Here is a 20,879-nt window from a genome sequence, read left to right as displayed (position 1 = left end):
ACCCGCAGGGCACGGCCTGCATCCTGGACTCCCAGAGACCCGGGGCCCTGGGGAGAGACAGGACTATCCACCCCCCGAACCCAGAAGGCCTCCAGAGATGTACCAGAGCCAGGTGAGCCACGGGTGGGGCGGACCAGAACTGTCCCCACCCCACGACCCACAGGTGACCCCATGTGAGGCAGGAGCTTGAAGGACTCAGCAGCCCTCCCATTATCAAGAAATAAGGGCAGGGGAGTTCCCTGGTGGCTCAGTGGGTTAAGCATTCCGCGTCATCACTGCTGTGGCTCTGGTTACAGCTGTGGCTCCAGTTCGATCCCTGGCCCAGGAACTTCCACATGCCACAGGCATGGCCAAACAACCTTTAAAATGAAAAAACAAAATATACAAATAAGGATGGAAGCCCTCCAAAGACCAGAAATGTTTGGTAGGGGGACCACACGGGGCACATGCCAGCCAAGCCTCCATGTGGAGAGGCTGGAGGGAGCAGCATCGGGCAGGGGTCAAAAATGCTCCACCCCAGTGACCGTGGGCAAGTGATTGCTCCTGAGCCCTTTGCTCAGCCTCAAGGATGCACAGCCCCTCCTCTGAGGGCAGCTGGGGGGATTCGAAAGCTCATCGCTGGGAAAGGCCCAGAATGCAGTCCTCCGGAGGGCTCTGCCGCCATACTGTCAAGATTAAAGATCTTTAGGAGTTCCTGTCGTGGCTCAGAGGTTAAGGAAGCCGACTAGTATCCATGAGGACGGGGGTTTGATCCCAGGTCTTGCTCGGTGGGTTAAGAATCCGGCGTGGCCATGAGTTGTGGTGTAGGTCACAGATGTGGCTCAGATCCCATGTTCCTGTGGCTGTGGCGTAGGCCAGCAGCTGCAGCTCTGATTCGACCCCTAGCCTGGGAACCTCCACATGCCATGAGTGTGGCCCGAAAAAGAAAAAAAAAAATTAAAGACCTTTAAGTGATACCCCTGTTGTTATTGCTGTTATTGTTATTATCAAAGGCCACTGTGTCCTGGGCAGAGGCCAGGCGTCAGGCTCTGTGCTGGGAACCCAACCCAGACTCTCACTGAATCCCTAAATCAGACTGAGGCACAGGGAACACCACCCCACCCCACTGACACAAGCCGAAGACCTAGCACAGCCTCCCTCTCCCTCGTCCTCAGCCCTCCCCACCCCACCCCACCCCCACCTAATCTCTCGCCAGCCAGTCCTCCCCCTAAACATGTCCCCATGTCCCCCACCCACTGCCTCCACCAGGGCCATGACCAGGGCCGGGGCCAAGAGCGTGGGCCGCTCACCCTGGGGGCGCATCTTTAGGGCACCAAACGCTCAGACATTAAGAAAATACTTTAATGCAAGTTTTTACAATAAAAGTTAATGCAAAAAGAATCCAGGGTCAACAATCGCTAAGAGCCTAAGTAACAACAGGCCCTGACCCTGCCTCACCCGAACCCCAGCCCTTATTTATCGAAAAAAGCAACAGACTTGTGGTTGCCAAGGGGAAGGGGGAGGGAGTGGGATAGACTGGGAATTTGGGGTTAACAGATGCAAACTACTGCCTTTGGAATGGATAAGCAATGAGATCCTGCTGTTTGGCAGTGGGAACTCTTATCTAGTCACTTATGATGGAACATGATAATGTGAGAAAAAGAATGTATACATATATGTATGACTGGGTCACCTTGCTGGACAGTAGAAAATTGACAGAACACTGTAAACCAGCTATAATGAAAAAAGTAAAAAAACACTAAAAAAAAAAAAAAAAAAAAAGCAGGCAAGCCAAGGCCACCATTTGCCCGACTGATTTTTTTCTGCAGTGTTGTGTTAAAATATCACCTATCTTGATGATTGAGATGGTCGGCGCCCGAGGTGAGGGCCTCGCTTGCCTCACCCTAAACTGCCCCCAGTCTCCACCTTGGCCTCTGCCCTGGCCTCCACCTGCAGGAGCCCCACACAAAGCTGTGCGCACGTCTCTTGGTCTCCAGCCCTGCTCCCTCCATGTCCACAGTTCACTCTCACTCAAGAGCCAGAAGGATCATTCGATTGTAAACCACACTGGCCCCTGCTCGGAGCCATGCTTGGTTTTTTGTTGCCCTGAGAATGAAATCCAAGCCCAAGACGGCGTGGCCCAGCTCACCCACCCAGCTGCCCTGACTGCTCCTATCAGGGGATTCTGTGTTGGCTTGTCTAATTGGAAAATTCTCCCCCGGGCCCTCACACAGTAGGTCCTCAGCATTTACATGCAGAAGGGATGAATGAATAAATGAATGAATGACTGGAGTCTCAAGGATATGCTCCTTCAGCTTAGAGGAGCTGTTTAGCAGAGCCCCAATCCACAGCCCAGTCTGTCCCTTGGGGATTAATCCGGGCTTGGGTCCCAAGCTTGCTCTCCCCTCCCCAGAGCTCAGATGACCTCATCTCCTTGGGAGGAAGACAGGCAGTAACTACTCCAGACAGAGGGGTGAGCTCAGCCAGGACATCAGGGACAGCGGACACGGGAGCTGAGCATCCTTGTGGTTACGACCAGGGGAGCTGGGATCAGACCGAACCAGTTTCCAGTTTCTGCACTCATCCCGACCTGCTGTGTCATTTTTTAGAAAATCATGTCACCTGTCGGAGCCTTGGCTTCCTTACCTACAAAATAGACCTAGAAACATCTATTCGTGGGGTTCTCATAAATATTCAAACAAGAGAGCGATGGCAAAGCACTGAGAAACACGATGGCTGTGGAGCCAAAGCCAGCTGCCCCCAGCAGCATCATAAAGGGTCCAACCCACAAAGTCTGGCACAGCCAGTTGGGTATATTACAGTCTATCTTCTGAGCTGGAGCCATGCCACCAACTGATGAGATCATTGCTATTTGTTAGCTCAAAATGATGGAATTTTCCATTCCCTCGACCCACAGAGGGCATCTACCCCTCTTTTCAGTAGGAAAGCTGACTCCAAGAGCAACAAAAAGGCTCGGCCAACTCTGTCAACAAGAGGTCTGGAAGCTGGAACTGGAACTGCTTGTCCCAGGAGCCACCTCTGTGGTGGGCTCAGGAAGACGCGCTCCACTCACCTGCAGGCTGAGGCCCCGGGAGGAGAAGGCAGGGATGCAGCAGGCCAGGATCGGGCACCAGAACGGGGCTTTGCTCTTCTTGTCCTCATCGGGACACAGCCAGCCTGGCTGGTTCTCCTCTCCTGTGGCGAGAGGAAGGAGGTGGGGGGAGCCGGTCAGGGTCCGGGGACCAAGCGGGCCATGAGGAGCCTGCAAGCTCAGGGAGCCACTGCAAGCCCCAGAGGCCTGGCCCGCAGGCCCGGCTGACCCAACCAGCTGCCGCCCAGCCTCACGCCTGACCACTGGGATGAAACCCGGCCTCACTCCATGGTCACGGCCGTGGATCCCAGGTTTGAGTCCCGGCTTATCCACCTTCTCCTGAGCAACCCTGTACAAATCCCCCAACTCTCTGAGACTCAATTGCCTTTTCTTTTTAGGGTCACACCTGCGACATATGGAGGTTCCCAGGCTAAAGGTCGAATTGGAGCTGCAGCTGCCAGCCTTCACCACAGCCACAGCCACAGCAGATCCAAGCCACATCTGTGACCTACACCAAAGCCCAGGGCAACACCAGCTCCTTAACCCACTGAGCAAGGCCAGGGATGGAGCCCGCCACCTCACAGACACTATGTCGGCTTCTTAACCCACTGAGCCACAGTGGGAACTCCTGAGCCTCAAGTTCTTCACCTATGAAACAGGGACAATGAAAATGCCTTTGTCTGCTGTTGCTTCGAGGACCCAGTGAAATAACACAGGGGAGGGGGTTTCCAAAAGCATGAAGAGGAGGTCCCGCTGTGGCGCAGGGGGTTAAGAATCTGATTGCAGCAGCTCAGGTCACCGTGGCAGCAATCCCCGGCCCAACACAGTGGGTTACGGATCCAGCATCGTTTCAGCAGCAGCGTAGGTCAAGTTGTGACTCAGGTTCAATCCCTGGCCCGGGAACGTCCATGTGCCACAGGTACAGCCAATTAAAAAACATCAAGACGCTGAGCAGAGTTTAGGCCTCTGCTGCCTTGACCTTACCTTCTAGAGGTGGAAGGGGGCCGAAAACAAGCTGGCAGACAAGATGTTTCTAGACCGAGACAAGGCAGCCATGCTGCTTTTATATCTGACTTTGATGATGATGGTCAGAGGAAGACTCTCTTGCTTCCTTCGAGACCTACCCTGAAACCCAGGAGGTCGCCTGCTTCCAGGTCCTCCAGTCCAGCTGGCATCAAAGCCCCCAGGGACCTGTTACAAGGTCAGATGCCCAGGCCCAAGCTCGGACTCAGGACTCTCGTCTGGAGACTGCTGTGCTCAAGAGCACCTGCTAAACCACCATCCGTGGCGTCTCCTTCACACGGGTCTGGTCTCCTTCACGTGCCACCACCTCCAAGAAGTCCTCCAGGGCCACCCTGGCTACAATGGCCCCCTTCTCTCAAGAACCACACTAAAGACCCTGTCTTATTTCCCGCAGAGCCCTCACAATCAAGAATCAGGTTTTCTGTTTCCTTGTTTGTGGTCTGTCTCTAGGATGTAAGTTCAAAGCAGCAGGGATCGGGGCGGTCTTATTCACCACTGAATCCCCGGCACCCAGCACAGAAAAAAAAAAAAAAAAGTTGTAAGAATGAATGAAAGGAGTGAATGAGCAAATGAGTAAACCGCCATCTCTCCCAAAGAAGTCTTCCTGCTTAAGGAGCCCACCTTCTTTCTACTCCATGTGATGACTGCCCCCCAGGGGCTCAGACAACACTTACTGTGTGTCAGGCACACACCGAGTGCTCTAGACATGCTCCCTGGCTTCATTATCACAATAACCAAGTAGAGTCCGAATAATCATTTTCCGCTTATGGATAATGAGACTGACAATTAGGGATTAAGCAAGGCAACAGGGTCACGTGCACGGCTAGGCAGCTGAGTCCACTGAGGGACCCAGGTCTGTCTGACTCAAAGGCCTGGTTCTTTGTACAAAACCAGACCATCTCCCAGCAAGCACACCTCCACTGATGTCCCTGGGCATGACTGATCCGGGACATGGCGACGTTGAACAACAAGGAGACAGCTCGGCCGGGGAGAGTCAGAGGCACCGAACAGGTGAGAGGGGCCACTTAACACAATGACATCAAGATGAGGGGTGCCTGGAGCTTTCGCGATAGGAAGAGAGGTCATCAACCAGAGGCTCTGACAGCACTCCCCCACACACGCCTACTCAGTGACAAGGAGGAAGGTCAGCTCAGTCCAAGAGTGCCCGGCAGCCACGTGAGACCTCCTGACCCGTCTCCCGTGGTACCCTCTGCCCCCTACAGTCGCTGCTCCGCAGAGCAGCCAAAGCCATCTTCCCGGAGACTTCGCCATCCCCTGCTTAGGAACGTCAATCAGGCCCCGGCCACTTGGAATAAAACCCAACTCGGAGTTCCTGCTGTGGCTCAGCAGTAATGAACCTGACTAGTATCCATGAGGACTCAGGTTCTATCCCTGGCCTCACTCAGTGGGTTAAGGATCTGGCATTGCCGTGAGCTTCAGCGTAGGTCGCAGACATGGTTTGGATCCTGTGTTGCTGTGGCTGTGGTATAAGCCAGCAGCTGCAGCTCCAATTTGCCCCCCAGCCTGGGAACCTCCATATGCCACAGGTGCAGCCCTAAAAGGACAAAAAAAAAAAAAAAAAAAACTTTTCCAAAAGAGCTGCAAGGACCTTCCTTCCGTCTCAGGCTCCACCCTCGGTCACAGGCTCCACTGTGCTCGGCTTTCCTCAGCAGCTTCAATAGATCAGCCCAGGAATCTCCCTCTGCCTGGAACGCTGTCCCTAGTGCTTCCAGGGCTGGCTCCGCTCCTCTCTGAGGCTGAGGTTAAGCCTCCACCTTCTCAGAAGGGCCCATCACCCCGCACGCCCCACCCCCACCTCCATCACTTTCTGTCTCGGCCCCTGTTGGGGTAACAGCCCTTCCCGCAATTTCTGGCTCTTACTCCCCGCTCACAAGGAGCTTACACTCACGCAGACCCTGGCCTCCACTGGACAGGAGCCCAAGAGAGGGGTCCAAGCCCACTTCCTGGCCTGGAGCTCAGGGGGAGAATAACCCCCTGCCTCGCCCCATCACCCCAAGCTCGCCCCCCTCCTCCCCCCACGCACCCACAGCCCATCAGGTCCTGGCAATTTATTACTGTAAATTTCTTTAATGATCTGACCTTCTCTTTCCAGATGGTGCCTTCCCTGCCTGCGATGGGGAACGTTAAAAGAAAATGGAGTTGTTGTTCCCCATCTGCCACTGCCATTGTTCCCAGCACAAAACCAGAGCGGCTGAGACCAAATTAGAAGACTGTTGCCACTGAAAATTGAAAGCCCGCTTGGGATAAGTGACATTAAGAACTGGCACCGACAGCAAAGCCGCGATTTCCAACTGACATTAAGTGGGGGCTTATTTAGCACCCAGAACTGTTTGCCAGCACCCACCGAACTCAGGAGCACCCCAGGGGGCAGTGGGAGCCGCTCTAGGGGTGGGGCCCATGCACCCGCCCGCTCCCGCCGCCCCCAAGCCCTTCGACAACCTGTCGGCTGACTCTGCCAGAAGGGAGCTGTGTGGCACAGAGCTGGACGCTTAACCTCTCTGAGCCTCTGGCTGAATCTGGAAAATGGGGGAAATAATTCCAACTATCTCCAGTTGTCGTGAGCACTGGAAAGACTATATATGTTACCTAGTGTATACCCAGCACTCAGAAATAGTACCCACTGTGGTCAGGGTCACTGTCTTCATGGCTAAAAGGATGCCCATTACTATGCTGGAGGGGGCTGCCCATGGATCACCCACCGCCGTCAGGGGAGCCCACCACCCCTCGTTGGCCCTGCTCTGCTTCTCCAGCTCCACCTGCCTCCCCAACTCCTCCTGTGCTCAGTTCCAACACTCAGTCCAGCAGACAGCCCAGACTGCCTTTGCTCTAGCTTCCTAAATCCAAGGCACCTTCACACCTCCCAGCACCTTGGAGATGCTGCTGGTCACAGCCACAGTCATCACAGCACTTGTCTGAGCCAGACGCCTCGCCCCTGCAGAGAGATGCTGCGGTCCAGGAAGGCCAGGCAGCGGCTGTGGTCACCCAGCTGGGGTAAAACCGGAGCCAGGCTCCAGGACCAGTGCCCTCCAACCCTCTCCTGGAAGGCAGACCCGCTGCTTCCACCCAAGCAGCCTTGGGCAGGTCCTGGCGCCGACCTCTGGGATGGTTGAGGGTTGATGGAGATGAGACAGGAGAGCTAGCGCACAATCCGCTTGTGGCCTGGGCCACGCTCAGGACTCTGAAACCAGATCCATCGGGAGACAGAACACTGGTGTTAACTGTGAGGACAGAGGGCTGGACAACTAACCAAGTCAGAGGCAGCGGGGGACGGCCCACCATGCCGCCCAGCGAGGACCTGTCCCTCGAGTGTGGGATTCACCTGGGGCCTGCAAATGTATACCAGGTCCTCCGGGGATGGGAACAAGGAGGGCCACGGTGCGGGGGGGCTCCAGGGGTCCCTGGGCCCCGTATGCAGCACTTAGAGCTGGAGGGCCGTAGGGAGACTCAGGAAGGAGAGCCAGAAGCCCCTGGCTTTCCCTCTCCCCCTCTGGGCCTCCTAGCTGCGACCTGCTACCAGAGCCTCTACCAGCGGGAGGCTAATTGGCAGAGAGGGGTACAGGGCATCCAGGCTCTGCTCTGCACTAAATCGAGTGTGACCCCAGGCGGGTCACCTCCGCACTTCAAGATGCAGACACTCCCCCCTCCTAGAAGTGTCTCCTGCATGCCAGGCACGTGCCAGGCACCTGCCAGGCACCAGCTCCCCGCAAGCTCACGTGAGCCCTGTGGGGGGCACTGGCATTATCCCCATTTTCTGATGAAGAATCCAAGGCATCTACAGGTTCAACTGTTTGCCCAAGATCACATAACTGGCGAGCAGCAGAGCTGGGAACTGAACCCTCAACACCCAGCTCCATTTCCCACGGTGCTAAGATCCTGAAAGCCAACAGGAAAAACGCAAACGGCACTCTGGGCCCAGTTACAGGAAGGAGCCTGACATTCTCAGGCCACACCGCATGGCCACGGCCACACTGGGATGTAAACCGGGTCCCCAGCTTCCCCAGGACCCCCAAGACTCCCCCCCCACCGCTTCAAGGGGCAGAACTGACCCTCCCCACCCTGGATCCCAGGCGCCCCCAGCCCAGCCCTCCCTTGTCAATCTTCAGTGGATTATGATCTCAGCACACTCCAGTCAGGAAGAGAGAAAGACAGAGGAAAAAAAAAAATTAAAGGAATAACATCCTTTGTGAATAAATGTTTTTAACATATTCTATTTCTACCGGGCTCATATGATTTTCCCCTGCGCCAGGCACTGCAGATTAAAATAAAAAATAAAAAAAAACTGGCAAAATAAAAGAAACAAATTATTCAAGCCCCAGGGGAACCCGGGCATTCAAATAAGATTTCAAATGACTCTCCTTCCATTAAAAGTTTTGCTGCAGTGAAACCATGTGGAGATAAGGCCGCTGAGAATGAAGACGCTCACATCAGTCAGCTACTCTCCTACCAACGCCAAGGCCCACTCAGCAAAGCATCTGGGGTTCAGGTGTACCTGCCTTTGGAGCAGGTGTACAAACAGGGCTCTGACACTTGGCCAAGACGCTCAGCTCCACAGGATGAAGGGAAGTGTGTGGCCCAAGGCCCAGCAGCCAGGCCTCCTTAGCCCTTCCTCAGTCAGGATCCCCACAGTCCACAGGCAGGGCCAGGGCAACCTCTGCTTAAAACCCTTCCTCCACCCTCCACCCTCCTGGTCACCCAGAAACATCTAGCAGAAGCCTGTGCAGTGTCAGCACCGGATCCAAGAAGGGGCTGGCTGAGCAGAAGGCTCTGATCCTGGCTCCTCCAAAGCCACAGTCTCCTCTCCGTCCCTTCCCCAAACTCCATGCACCCCCCTCCTCGCAGCCGCCAGAATGACCCACTTAAACAGAAATCAGGTTTTCTGGTCTCAGAGTTACAGCAAATAGCCCCCCAAACACATCCAGAAGGAGTTCTGTACACCTCACCCCCTGGCTTTCTGGAAAACCTGCTCCCTGCATCCATGTGTTAACTCTCCCCTGCATTTACCAGCTCTGGCCACCTCAGGACCTTTGCACTTGCTGTTCCAATTCGGGGATCATTTTACTCAAACCTCTGCAAGCTTCAGACATCACCTTCCTAGAGGCCCTCCCTGAAAGCCCTAGCCTGGAGCCTGTCAGAGATCAGCTCAGTCCCCTTCACGGGACTCCCCCCTCCCTGTGGCTCTGCTCCTGGTGTAATCTCTGCCTGCTCCCCAAAACCATAAGATCCTTGACCTTTCTGCTTTTGTCACTGTTATTTTGCCCATGCCTAAAATTACTGTCAAGACTCAATAAATACTTTTTTAATTGATGAAAGCCATTGACGAAGATCCTGACTCCTTTCCAGAAATGTTTTTAAATCTATTGGAAATATATACTCATCAATGAAAAGATCACGCCAGGAAGAAAAAAAAAAAAAGAACAAAACCTCCAAAAATCACTGCTATTGACTGGAATCAGCAAGTGGGAATTCTAGTATGTCCCAACAAGCAATGGCTCTGAGCAGCAAGAAACTAGGCCTTTAATCAATCAAAACAGGCACATGTAATTATAACTTTTTTTGCTCTTTTTTTTAGGGACACACCTGCGGCATATGGAAACTCCCAGGCTAGGGGTCAAATCAAGGCTACAGCCGCCAGCCTACGCCACAGCCACAGCAACTCCAGATCTGAGCCACATCTGCGACCTACACCACAGCTCATGGCAATGCCAGATCCTTTAACCCACTAAGTGATGCCAGGGATCGAACCTGCATCCTCATGGATACTAGTCAGATTCTTAACCCACTGAGCCACAATGGGAACTCCCACAAGTAATTATAACTTAATGAATGTTGTTTGATGGACAGAAGTTCACCAACTGGAGGAAGCAGAATGGACAGGGACCAAGCGTGGGCTCTGGGGGTTCTGAACCTGGTTCTGAGCCCCTTCCTGTTGCGTGAGCTCAGACAAGTCACTGCATCTCCCTGGGCCTCAGAATTCTCAACTGTATGGAGACATTCACAAGAGACTTATCTCTTAGAGTTACTGTGAATGTGAAATGAGAGATCCATAAAATGCTTCGAAAAATGCCTGCCACTCAGGAAGCATTCTATAAATACAAATGTCCATTATCTCTCTGTATTATTATTAGGGGAACATGAGGGAAAAAATTATAAAGAGGTCTTTGGTTGAGAATCAGTTTCATCTAACCAGCATCATTTTTTGTCTACAGTTTTATTGAGATAGAATTCAGGTACCACAAAACCCACCCCGTTAAAGAATACATCTCACTGGCTTACAGCTAATTTGAGAACTATTTAATTTGAGAAAACGGTCATCACTCCCACCAAAAACCAAACAGGGAAAAAACCTTTAGTGGTCGCTCTCCTTTCCCCTCTCCCCCCAGGCCCCCAGCAACCACCAATTAACACTCTCTCCACTCCCACCATTTTACAGATGGGGAAACTGAGGTTCAGAGAGGGGAAGTGATGTGTCCAAGGTCACTAAGCCCCAGCTGTTTCTCTTCCGCACGACTCCGCCCCTCAGAAGCCTCCCTGTCCCCCCTCCCCAAAGCCTGGAACCACCCCCCCTCCGCCCCTGCCTCCACCCCACCACACCCCAGTCCTCCCCTCCCCCAACCCCTGACCCCCAGGCTTTACTCACGGAGTCCGATCTTGGCCAAGTGCAGCCTGTTGACCCAGGAGATCTTGCTCAGGGGGTTGGGGGTGATGAAGACCACCATGAAGCTGATGGGGCGGCCAGACCTGCGGTGAGAGGGCAAGGGTAGGTGCCAGAAAGGGGCCTGGCTCCCCGGGGAAGCACCCAAGCCCTGGAGATAGAATGAGGTCTGCCCTGAGCATCGAAGCATGGCCACAGCGCCTCAGTCCCCTGGGAGAGGGGTCCCTCCACCCACAATGGCCCCAGGAGGGGCTGACTCCCCAAAGAGAGTCTAGCAAGGCTAGAGGAGAGCTGGCCCTCTGCAGGCTGCGACGCAAGAGGCCTTCCAGGGCCACATCTGGTCAGCCTTCCAGGGCCTTGTCAGACACCTGACCTGGAGCCTCACCCTTGGGCCTGTTCCCAGCACCCAGCACGGACCAGTCGCTCAGTAAATGTTTGCGGAACAGACGAATGAATGAAAAAGTGCATGAATGGGGGTGTGCACGGTCTTAGGGCGCCTGGAGACCACTGCTGTCACCACGCTGTCACCTCACCTTGTAGCAGCAGGGGCCCCTTCATTGTTCTCAGAGGCCTGTTCCTCGCCCCCCCTCCACCCCACCCCTGTGTGCCATCCTAGCCTCTGGGAGGCAGGCAGGACCAGAGCCACTAACCTTCTATGACACACAGAGAAGAAGAGGCACAGACGGGGGGGGAGAGAGACCTTCGGCAGGACACCGTGAGCCACAGTGCAAAGCCACACAGCACGTTCAAAGCTACTGACTCTCAAGACTGCAGTCATGGGCTTTGCATCCCGGCTCCCGGCCCCGCTTCAAGCAACAGCGCCCCAATCTCCCCTTCCCTGCAGCCACTGTGCTTAGAACACTGTCCCCACACACCCAGGAGGTCCAAACCCAGGCTCCGAGCTCCCTCTTTGCTGCACCAGCCCAGGCTTCAGCGTCAAACCCCCAGAATCCAGCTCTGCCTCCTCCTTCTGAGCCTCACCTTCCTCATCTACAGAGTGGAGAGCAGATACCTTCCGCAGCTCTGCATCAGTTCCACAAACAGCAGCTGCGGGTCTACTGAGCACAAGCTCTCTGGGGGCATGCAGGGGGCAGGGGACATGCTTGGGGGGCTGGGGGGAGGCTGGATCCATGGAGGAGACCCAGGGCCTGGTCCCAGGGGACCGCACAGCCTATCAAATAATGGCAGAGGGTCTGAGTACCCTGGCAGAGGAGAGGCTCACCCCAGGTATGAATAGGTCGCTTGTTCATTCATTCATTCATTCATTCGCCCGTGAGCAGCTGCTCTGTGCCAGACACTGCGCTAAGCTCCACCTGCAGTGCACACACACTTTGCGACGCCCTCCCCCAGTCCCCTCCTCCTCTCACTTGTCGGGTTTCCCTGGAAGCAGCAGCCTGAGGCGGCACTTGTTGGCCGAGTGAATCTCCTCCTCCTTTACCCGCATCAGCCGCTGCAGGGCCAGGCACCAGTCTTGTGCCACAGTCATGTTCAGGTTCTAGGATCAAAGAGGCCAAAGAGGTCACCACACAGCCCACTGGCTCCCCCGAAGCCACCCCAGATCCCACAGCAGTGGGGGCACCTGTAAGTGTGGGAGCTCAACCTGGGCGGCTCACTCAGCCACAAGTCGGGGGCCAAGTCCCCAGGCTCCAGGCCCTGGTTCAATCTACCCCCCACCTACCCCCACGCCGGCACCTCTCCTTTGAGGGGGACACACCCTCCCAGCCGCTTCCTCTCCCAGGCTGGGGAAGGGGCTGCAAGACAGACCAGACACTGTGCAGAGAACAAAAACAAATAAATAAAACTGCCCACAGCCAGGGCCACACCCCAGACTTCCAGGAAGCCAGGGGAGCTGCAGCCAGTACTGCTACTACTTAGGGGCCCCAGCGGCCAGGGAACTTGGGGGCGCCAGGCAGGAGAGGAGCCCTGCCTCGCGCTTCTGCCCAGGCCGGCGCTGGGTACCTGGTAGGTGCCGTGCAGCGTGCTGATGAGGAGGGTGATCTGCTCTACCACGGCCAGGTCCTTCTGCAGGTCCTGCAGCTCCTGGAAGAGGCGCGGGGGGCCGAGGTACACCTTATCTGGGCAGAGAGAGACCCTACTCAGCCTCAGGGGTGGGGAAGGTGCTAACCGGAACCCAAGCAGGGTGCCAACCAGTACTTGCCACAAAAAAAGGAAGGGCTATTGCCCTGGGGACATGGCACTAAACATACAGAAGGAAAGGTTACCAAGCACTTGTCCACTCAGGGGACAGATCCAATCACAGGTAAGGTCTAGGACCTGGGATCAGGGCCACACTCAGTCTACACGAAGGGTCAGAAGAGACCAGAAGACTGGGACCCAAACGTGCCCATGAGAGGCAAGGAACCTCCATGAGCCCAGGAGAGCAGCAGGCACTGCCCAAAAGGAGAACAGGAGGTGCAAAGGCACTGTGGCTTGAGGAAGCCTGGGAATAGTATGTTGATCAAAAATGCACTGAGACCCCATGTATGGCAGGTCCCCCTCAATGTGCTGGAGAGACAGGTGTAAATGAGACAGACAGGGTCCCGGTTCTGATCCTATGGGAGTTTATGATCCTATTGGGGGGTGGGGGTGTCAATTAACAACTGCAGGTGGGGGAAGGTACTGGAGAGAAAGACATCAGGGCGATGGGACAGAAATGGGATGGGGATGAGGGTGCCCACACCTCTGGTGATGACACGAGTGCGGTGTCGGGGGCGTGGTGGGAGGGCAGCAGGAGACAGAGCAGGCGGGTCCAGCGGGACTAGAGGGGGAGTCCCTGAAAGCTGGGGCAGGGATCTGGGCCGTGTTCTCTGGGCCACGGTTACTTGAGCTGAGGTCTTAGGGAATCCCAGGGAGGGGCAGAGGCACCTAACTTGGGTCTTCAGCTAGATGATTATCTAAAAGACATGTGCACATCCTCAGTCACCCGGATACACTGACGTTAAAGTGACATCCTGCATCTGGAGTCTCCAGTACCACCCGCTACGCGATGGTCCCCAGGTAAGGAGCACAGAGCGAAATGGACATGGAAGGTAAGAGACACATTCACTCCAAAGGAAAGGCCAAGAAGGGCCTGCAGTGACCCAGAGGGCTGAGCTGGTGGGAAACGGGGACCACCAGGAGGCACCCTGGGGTGCAGGGGCAGACAACTCGAAAGAACCTGCCCCGTAAGAGGGCCGCATCCATATGAGAGCAATCTGGTTCCAGCAAAACAGCATCATCCATCACATTAAATTAATGCTGTTAATTGGAATTTTATTGTTTTGTAACTTCATTTTTATTCCATTTTTTATTTTGTTTTGGCTTTATGGTTGTTCAAGTGATATAAGCCTAAGGAGTTTATGATACCTAGTCTTATATTTGCACATATTTGAATAACAATTTAATTAAAAAAATCATTCAAGGCCAACTGGGGTTCGACAAGGATTCCTTTTTTCCACTTTAAAGGGGAATCTGGCAGCCTTTTACTCTAGTTTAAGAAATGTGGCCACAAGTAAAACAGTGGTTGATGGCGGGGGTCCCAGAGCAAGGGCCAAACAGAGCAGGGAGAGTGGAGGGAGGCCAGGGCTAACAGATGCCTCTGGGGGAGGCAGGCGGGCCAGGAGCCCCTCCCGGGGGTGTCTGTGAACAGCAAGTCAGGAACACAGACTGGCCCTCCCTGCCTCCCCAACTGGGGAGGGGGACACAGCACCTGAAGTGGGTGCAGCCCTCTGAGGGCAAGACCCTCAGAGCCACCTCTGGGCTCAGAGCTGGCCAGTGGGACAGGCAAGAGCCTAGCGCCATCCTGCTGACCCCGCAGTTACCTCCTTCATTCATTCAACAAACGTTTGCTAACACACTACGCACACCGGGCTCTGGAGAGGGCTACTGTCACACCAAGAGGAGAGACGAGACGGCAACCAGACCCTCACTATAGAGGTGAAAACACCACCAGACCTGAGAGCACAGGACGGGCCCTGGCCAGACCCAAGGAATCAGGAAGTGTCACCTAAGCTAAGACGAGAGGGGAAGACAGACCAAAACAGGACGGCAGGACATCCTGGAAAAGGGCAGAGGCCCGGGGAAGGCCCTGGAGCAAGAGCAGGTTCAGCCCTGCAGAGACCAAGAGGCCCGGGCCGTCAAGCGCAGGGAGTGAGGAGGCGGAGGGGGCTGAGGCCCGAGGACTTCACCCCCGGAGCCATGGGAAGCCATCGGATTCCAGGTGCAGGGTGACACACAGCTCTGATGTGTATTTTGAAGAGCCGGGCCCGGGGATGGGTGGGGAAACCTGCTGAGCGTCACCCGAGTTCTCACTGTCCTGGCCATCATCCGACAGGATCTGAGGGGACAGTCAGGACAGAGGAGGGAGGATCCGGACGGAGCCAGGCAGCCCTAAGCCCAGGCCCCGAGGCGTGAACTGAATTGAGGTCCCACATGACCACTTGCTAAAGTCCCCCAGGGGGGCAGGCAGTGGCCAGGCAGGCACTGGAGGTCATGCTTTCCGACTCAAGGTCACTGCATGTGCGTGCTTGCGTGTGAGGGCGTATGGGAGTAGGGGGTGGGGGCAGTGGGGACCCGTCTAGTATGAGTGCGTGGGGCGTGTGTTCACACACAGGTGGGGCTCTGGGTGTGTGTTTGTGTACAGTCACTGACAGCAAGAAACGTCCCTCGGCCAGTGCCCGTCGGCCGGGGGTCTGAGCCTGGGGAGGCGGTCCCAACACTGGGTCAGGCGGTGGCGAGGCAGGTACTCACTCTGGGCCTGGCCCGAGGCAGAGGCCTTCTTGGCACCGGCATGCTGGATAAGCACGTTGTCCTTGTCATAGGAGCCGCCCTCCTGGCCCACCTCTACCACCTGCACCTGGGGCAGCGCCGTGTTCCACTTCACCACATACTTGGGTCCCAGGGGCACCAGGCTGCTGATCTCCAGCTGGCCCCTGCCAGGAAGAGAGGACACGAGCCTGGAGAGCCCGCAGCACCCAGCCCCGGGGCCAGCCCAGCACTGCTGCTCAGCAGGTCAGCTCAGCCAGGCGCTTCACAGCCCAAGCACAAGACCTTGGGCCCAAACCAAGCCAGGCCGAGCAGGGAGCCGAGGACGAGGCAGAAGCATCAGGGCGTCCAGGCCCCAGCCCCAGATCCAGAATCACGCGCCAGTACCCAGCACCCCTCCCAACCCCGAGCGCCTACCTTGGGTTGGCAGGCCTGAGGAAGAAGACAAGAAGGGTCATTACTGTTCCTGAATGATTTCTGCAGGTGCCAAGACCCCCCGGGGGCCAGCCATGGGGCTGGGCCAGGTGGGGACAAAGGGGACCACCCAGAGGGCCTGCTCCCTGGGTGGGGAAGGGGCCGCTGGCCTGCCTTCCCCTCTGATTACCACAGCGGCCCGACTGGGAAGCTTGTGCTATTCCAGAAAAGGATACTGAGGTTCAGACAGGTCAGGCGACTTGTCCCAAGGCCCCCAAAATGAGCCCCCCAAAGTGGGCCACTAGCATCCCCATCACACTTTCACACCGTGCTGGGCTCCAAGCCGCAGGAGGGCAGGGAGGGTGACAGTCAGATCCCTGGAGGCTTCAGGGAGCCCAGGATGTAAATAAGACTTTGAAAGTTCAGTTCTTGGGAGTTTCCTGGTGGCCTAGCACTTAAAGGATCCGGTATTGTCACCACTGTGGCTCAAGTTCAATCCCTGGCCGGGAACCTGCTGCCAGCCTAGGGCGTGGCCAAAAAACTTAAAAATTACAGTGAATGAATGAATGAATGAATGAGTCAGCCATCAGTACCACCACACTGACCTGGGACAGAGGCTTTCTTGCCTGAGGTCCCTACCAGGGCCAGGTCCTGCCCAGACCCGTGAGCTGGCACAAAGTAAGAGTTCAAGAACTATTTGAGGGATGAACAGACCAGTGGACAAGTGGGTACAGCTATGTGAGTGTGCAAGCCCCGGGACAGCCCTGCGTGCTCCCCGCCTTCCAGAACATGTGATCCACAATCACAGATGAGCCTCAAATCTGCTCCGCGGCTGTGCGCAGGAAGGTACAGCTGACTCTGGGCTCAGGGTCTAAACCAGGCCCGACCCCAGACGTGTACGCCAGCTGGGCGGTGGGCGAGCCAGGCTGGGGTTGACCCCTGACTTCGGGTGACTGTTTTCCCTCATGGATCTGGGTTGTTGTTGCCACGCTGGGGTTTCCACGATGTTTTTGAAAGTGCTGCCAGGTACTGAGGACGGAGATTTCCTCCACTCGAGCAGGCAGCGGTCTGACTAGAGAGGCCCAGGGTTCCAATCGCCGATGCCCAGAGGACCAAGCAGGGGGCGCAAGTGAGTGAGCCGGGCCAGGTGGGGACGGAAAGTACACAGAACAGGAAGCCCAGCGGAGAGTTCTCGTACCCCAGCTGTAGGCCCATGGCCCAGGCCATGTGGGCCCAGAATGTGGGATCTCCACGTTTTCAAGAGAAGCCAGATGTCTCAATCTTTGTGTGAAAACCCCACAGTAGCCAGACACAAGATTTCCGGAGGCCGAATGCAACCCACAGGCCATGAGTCTGCAGACACAAGACTAAAGGCTCACCCTCACCCCACCGCAGGGCTCCAGCTCCAAGTTGACTCCAGGGCCACAGCTCTGGGCTTTTCTACAACCTCTGACCCAGAACCAGGAAACCAGGCTCCTGCAGGGCCTAGGGGGAGAAGCGAAGCTCTCCCTGAGATCTGGCCAGAGGAAACTCGTTCTGAATTAAAGCAGAGGGGACCTGGGCTGGATGTGAGGAAGAATGAACCTCCTGAGTTTCAAAGTGGTCAAAACTCAGCAGGCTGTTCCGCTCCAACAGCGGAGTTCTAGGACAGACCATCCTGTACCACGGACAGCTGTTTGCCCTAGGCGACCTCTGCAGGTGCTTCCTAGCTCTGGGGACCAGGGACAGAGCAGGCACAGAGGGATGGAAGAGGAAGTCAGAACATCGGAGACCTCAGCTGAGCCCGAGCAGGAGCCCACATGTGACAGACGGGGACACGGCAGGAGGAACCCCCAGGGAGGGGCGATGGCCGGGCCTGCTTACTTGTAGTTGATGTTGGCGCAGACCAGCATGTCATTGAGCAGGAAGACCCTGCGCTCCTTGGACTTGATCAGCTGCCCGCGGTCGCCGTACACGGTCTCCGTCAGCGTCTCACACAGGAGCAGCTGCCGCTGGCCTGAGGTCAGAAGCTGGGGGAGGGGATGGGGCAAGGTCAAGAGCAGCATTGCACACAGGCTGCTACAGAGACACGCAGAATTCTCCCTCCACAGACAAAGGGGACGGCGGCGGCTGGGAGAGGGGGAGGGGGAGGCAGGGCCCCACCTCCATCCGCAGGGGACAAGGGGCAGGGACCGCCCCCTGCCCAGCAGCCAGCACCCCTGCTCAGGTGAGCCAGACACTGCCGGCCCCTCCCCTATAGCAATCCCACATGCAGGTCACTACCAGTGGCACCGCTCCAGAGCCACAGACCCGTGCTCTGACCCTAGCTCCTGGAGCGCCGCTGTGAATCCCTCTGGCAGGTGCCACGTGGCCCATACCTCCAGGGCTCACATCACCAAGGTAACGCATGACCAGCTCTGGCCACATAATCCGCAGAGCCCAGGACAAGAGGAAAGCACAGTGCTCACTCAAACTTTTTAGGAATTTCAGGGAGTTCCCTCTGTGGCTCAGCAGTAATGAACCCGACTAATATCCATGAGGAAGCAGGTTCGATCCCTGGCCTGGCTCAGTGAGTTAAGGATCTGGTGTTGCCATGAGCTATGGTGTAGGTCGCAGATACGGCTCGGATCCCGGGTTGCTGTGGCTGTGGCTGTGGCCAGCATCTGTAGCTCCGATTCAAGAACAACCTAGGAACTTCCATCTGCCTCTGGTAAAGCCCTAAAGAGCAAAAAAAAAAAGGGGGGGGGAGGAATTTCAAGGTGGCAAAGGCACAGCAGTAAATTAAACATGGGACCCTTCTGAGTGCCCGCCCTGGACACAGGCTGCACACCCAGGGCACTGGCCCTGCAGTGGGGACACCGCACAGACAGTCCCTGTCCCCACTGCTGCTGCTGTCCTTGTGGCCTCAGGCAGGGACTCCTGGCCCGGAGGTGGGTCCCATCCCTCACCCTGACCTGTTGACAGCCTTGGCCACTCACCTCGTGGAAGGCCTGGTACTGGGACTAAGACGATCTGCTCGTCCATGAGGTGTTTCTCTAAGGAGGCATCAGAGCAGGAGTTGACCCATCTCGGCTGGACACCAAGTACCTGCTGGTACCGGTCCACCTTCAGACCCAGGGACCCACTGGGAAAACATCTCTTTACCAAGAGGGATTTTTTTTTTTTTGGGGGGGGGGATTTAGCAAAATTCCTTTCCTAAATCCACGATTCTGATAACAACCACCAGCCCAGGTTTTCCTTCCCATGCTCACAAGGAGAAGGGAGGATCATCCCAAAGCCTCTCCTGGAGAGAACGCCCTGCTGTTCTCCCAAGAACCACATCTCCCCGGGAAACACAAAAGCCTGAGCGGCCCCACGTGCCCCCCTGGTGCCAGGCGCTGCGCTTGGCACTGAACAGTCCACCTCTCATCTAATCAGCTCAAGGGCCCCAAGGCCTCCCTGTGCCAGGCTGAGGACACAGAGCTTGCCAAGGTGAAGTGCCTTTGGAGACTTGGGGCTGGTTGAGCGGCAGGGCAGGACGGAGCACTGTCCCCAGCATCAGGTGGCCAGCCACACACCCTCCGGCTCCTGACTGGACATGAGAGGAGCCTGGGAAAGCTCACTGCCCCCGACATACTAAAAAAGACTCAGAGGTCCCCCCATGACTGCTAAGGCCAGGCTCCCCCTTCCTACAACTCTTACCACCCAGCTGATCACCAGCTCGTGGAAACATAGCCGGGAACCTAAAGACGGCAGGACCCAGGACCCAAAACTTGGGAGAGGAAAGTCCCCTGGTTTTCAGTGACCATCCTCCTGCCACTTAAGCAGATAAAAAAGAGAAAGACCAAAGAAAACTCAGATATTGCACAAACGGCCCCCTGGAGCCAGGTCCTGAACAGGCACATTTTGAAATAGCCAACACGGTTCCGCTTCGGGCACACCCAGTTTCATTTCCACTTCTCTCTGGGTGACAGGCAGCCACAGGGACATCACTGCCCTGGCCTCAGAACTGGCTGAGACCACCCAGGGAGGGGCCCTAGCCAGGGAAGGCACTGCCACCCTCTCCAACATGCCCACTTGACAGGTGGAAAAACTGAGGCTCAGGACCAAACAGGTCCTCCTGACCTTCAGCCAGGGACCACTGCTCCTCACAGCCTGGGGGCCCTCAGGGGACAGCGCAGAAGGGAACAGACAGCTCTTCCTGGAGAAAGGTTTCCTTCTCTGGAGGGATCTCTTCCCACTGCAGACACACACACACACATACACACATGCGCACGCACGCATGCATGCGCGCGCACACACACACGTGAGAGCCGGAGCAAGAGAAACCCTCTTGGCTACAGAAGAGGAGCTAAAGGGGGAGACAGAAGAAGACACTTCCCAAGTGCAAAGGCCGTCAAACAGCAGCATGGCAGCCACAGCTGGGCTGAAGTCTTTTTCCAAAAGAGAGGGCTTGTGTGGGGGAGTCCTGGCCTGGAGCCAGGGAGGAGGACCACCTCCAGCCACCTCTCAGACCCACCCCGAGCAACCCTGGATGGGGACACCCCCAACAGCGGGCTCCATCCTCTGCCCCATCTTTTCTTCCCAGCTCTCTCTTTCTGGAACAGGTGATGGCAACTCAGAGGCCTGCAAGGCCAGCAGGTAACCTCGGTGGGAAGATATGGATGGGGACTGGGGGGTGGCATAGGCAGTGGCTACGCAGGTGACCTGTGCCAGGTAGGGGAAGGTGGGCCAGCATGCCAGCTCTTCTCACCCTACAAGGAGATGCACAAGTTGAAATTCTGTGAAACATCGTTCCCTTTTTAAACACTGGCAACTAATTCCATTTTCTTAAAAATATTGTGTGGGCCTCAGTCCACCTGGGCAGCCTGAATGTGGCCTGAGGTGGGAGAGTCTTGAGAGGTAGGACCCTGGAGCTTAGAACTAGAACAGACCCCGAGAATCATCTCGTCCTGGCGCTGCTCTGCAAGCCTCTGGAGAGCATCAGAGATGACAGTT

General features: G+C 56.1%; 1 protein-coding gene across 12 annotated transcripts in view; it reads right to left on the bottom strand.

The window, feature by feature from the left end:
- Window positions 1-20,879, bottom strand: part of ARHGEF10L (Rho guanine nucleotide exchange factor 10 like) — a 166,690-nt gene that overhangs the window by 44,742 nt on the left and 101,069 nt on the right. For 7 of the 12 annotated variants that reach the window (XM_047792095.1, XM_047792103.1, XM_047792100.1 and 4 more), the window contains 7 exons: window positions 17,787-17,932; window positions 15,927-15,941; window positions 15,495-15,676; window positions 12,726-12,841; window positions 12,134-12,261; window positions 10,752-10,852; window positions 3,053-3,174 (listed from right to left, as the gene is read on the bottom strand). In XM_047792095.1, the coding sequence (XP_047648051.1) occupies window positions 3,053-3,174; window positions 10,752-10,852; window positions 12,134-12,261; window positions 12,726-12,841; window positions 15,495-15,676; window positions 15,927-15,941; window positions 17,787-17,932 (810 nt within the window). The remainder of the gene's footprint in view (window positions 1-3,052; window positions 3,175-10,751; window positions 10,853-12,133; window positions 12,262-12,725; window positions 12,842-15,494; window positions 15,677-15,926; window positions 15,942-17,786; window positions 17,933-20,879) is intronic. The other 5 variants (XM_047792101.1, XM_047792102.1, XM_047792105.1 and 2 more) reach the window with 1 other exon arrangement.

This window comes from Phacochoerus africanus, chromosome 8 (assembly GCF_016906955.1).
Source record: "Phacochoerus africanus isolate WHEZ1 chromosome 8, ROS_Pafr_v1, whole genome shotgun sequence".
In the NCBI taxonomy this organism is placed as follows: domain Eukaryota; kingdom Metazoa; phylum Chordata; class Mammalia; order Artiodactyla; family Suidae; genus Phacochoerus; species Phacochoerus africanus.
The sequence above is the reverse complement of the archived record's forward strand: the minus strand, read 5'-3'. Positions and strand labels throughout refer to the sequence as shown.